Here is a 228-nt window from a genome sequence, read left to right as displayed (position 1 = left end):
AGCACCTTCTGCTGCCCAGCCTAGCTACTGTTTGTGGGTTTTACTTGAAGAAGCACCCATTCCTGGTCACTACTGGTTTGTCATAACTAGTGTTGGTGTGCAGTCACTTTTTGGTCTGAAAATTTCACTGAGAATTATTAGGTATGTTAAGTTTCATGAGTAATGTAGTTTTTTGCTTTTCATATGAAGATATATTCATATATCATGAAGTTTGTATGGTCTATATAT

At 36.0% G+C, this 228-nt stretch overlaps 1 protein-coding gene across 1 annotated transcript in view; it reads left to right on the top strand.

Moving 5' to 3' along the window:
• The window catches only part of LOC119586932, a 4164-nt gene that overhangs the window by 2089 nt on the left and 1847 nt on the right, over positions 1–228 (top strand). The window contains exon 3 of the mRNA XM_037935664.1: positions 3–141. Within this exon, the coding sequence (XP_037791592.1) occupies positions 3–141 (139 nt within the window). The remainder of the gene's footprint in view (positions 1–2; positions 142–228) is intronic.

This window comes from Penaeus monodon, chromosome 22 (genome assembly GCF_015228065.2).
Source record: "Penaeus monodon isolate SGIC_2016 chromosome 22, NSTDA_Pmon_1, whole genome shotgun sequence".
Lineage (NCBI taxonomy): Eukaryota > Metazoa > Arthropoda > Malacostraca > Decapoda > Penaeidae > Penaeus > Penaeus monodon.
This window is presented reverse-complemented; position numbering and strand designations above follow the sequence as displayed.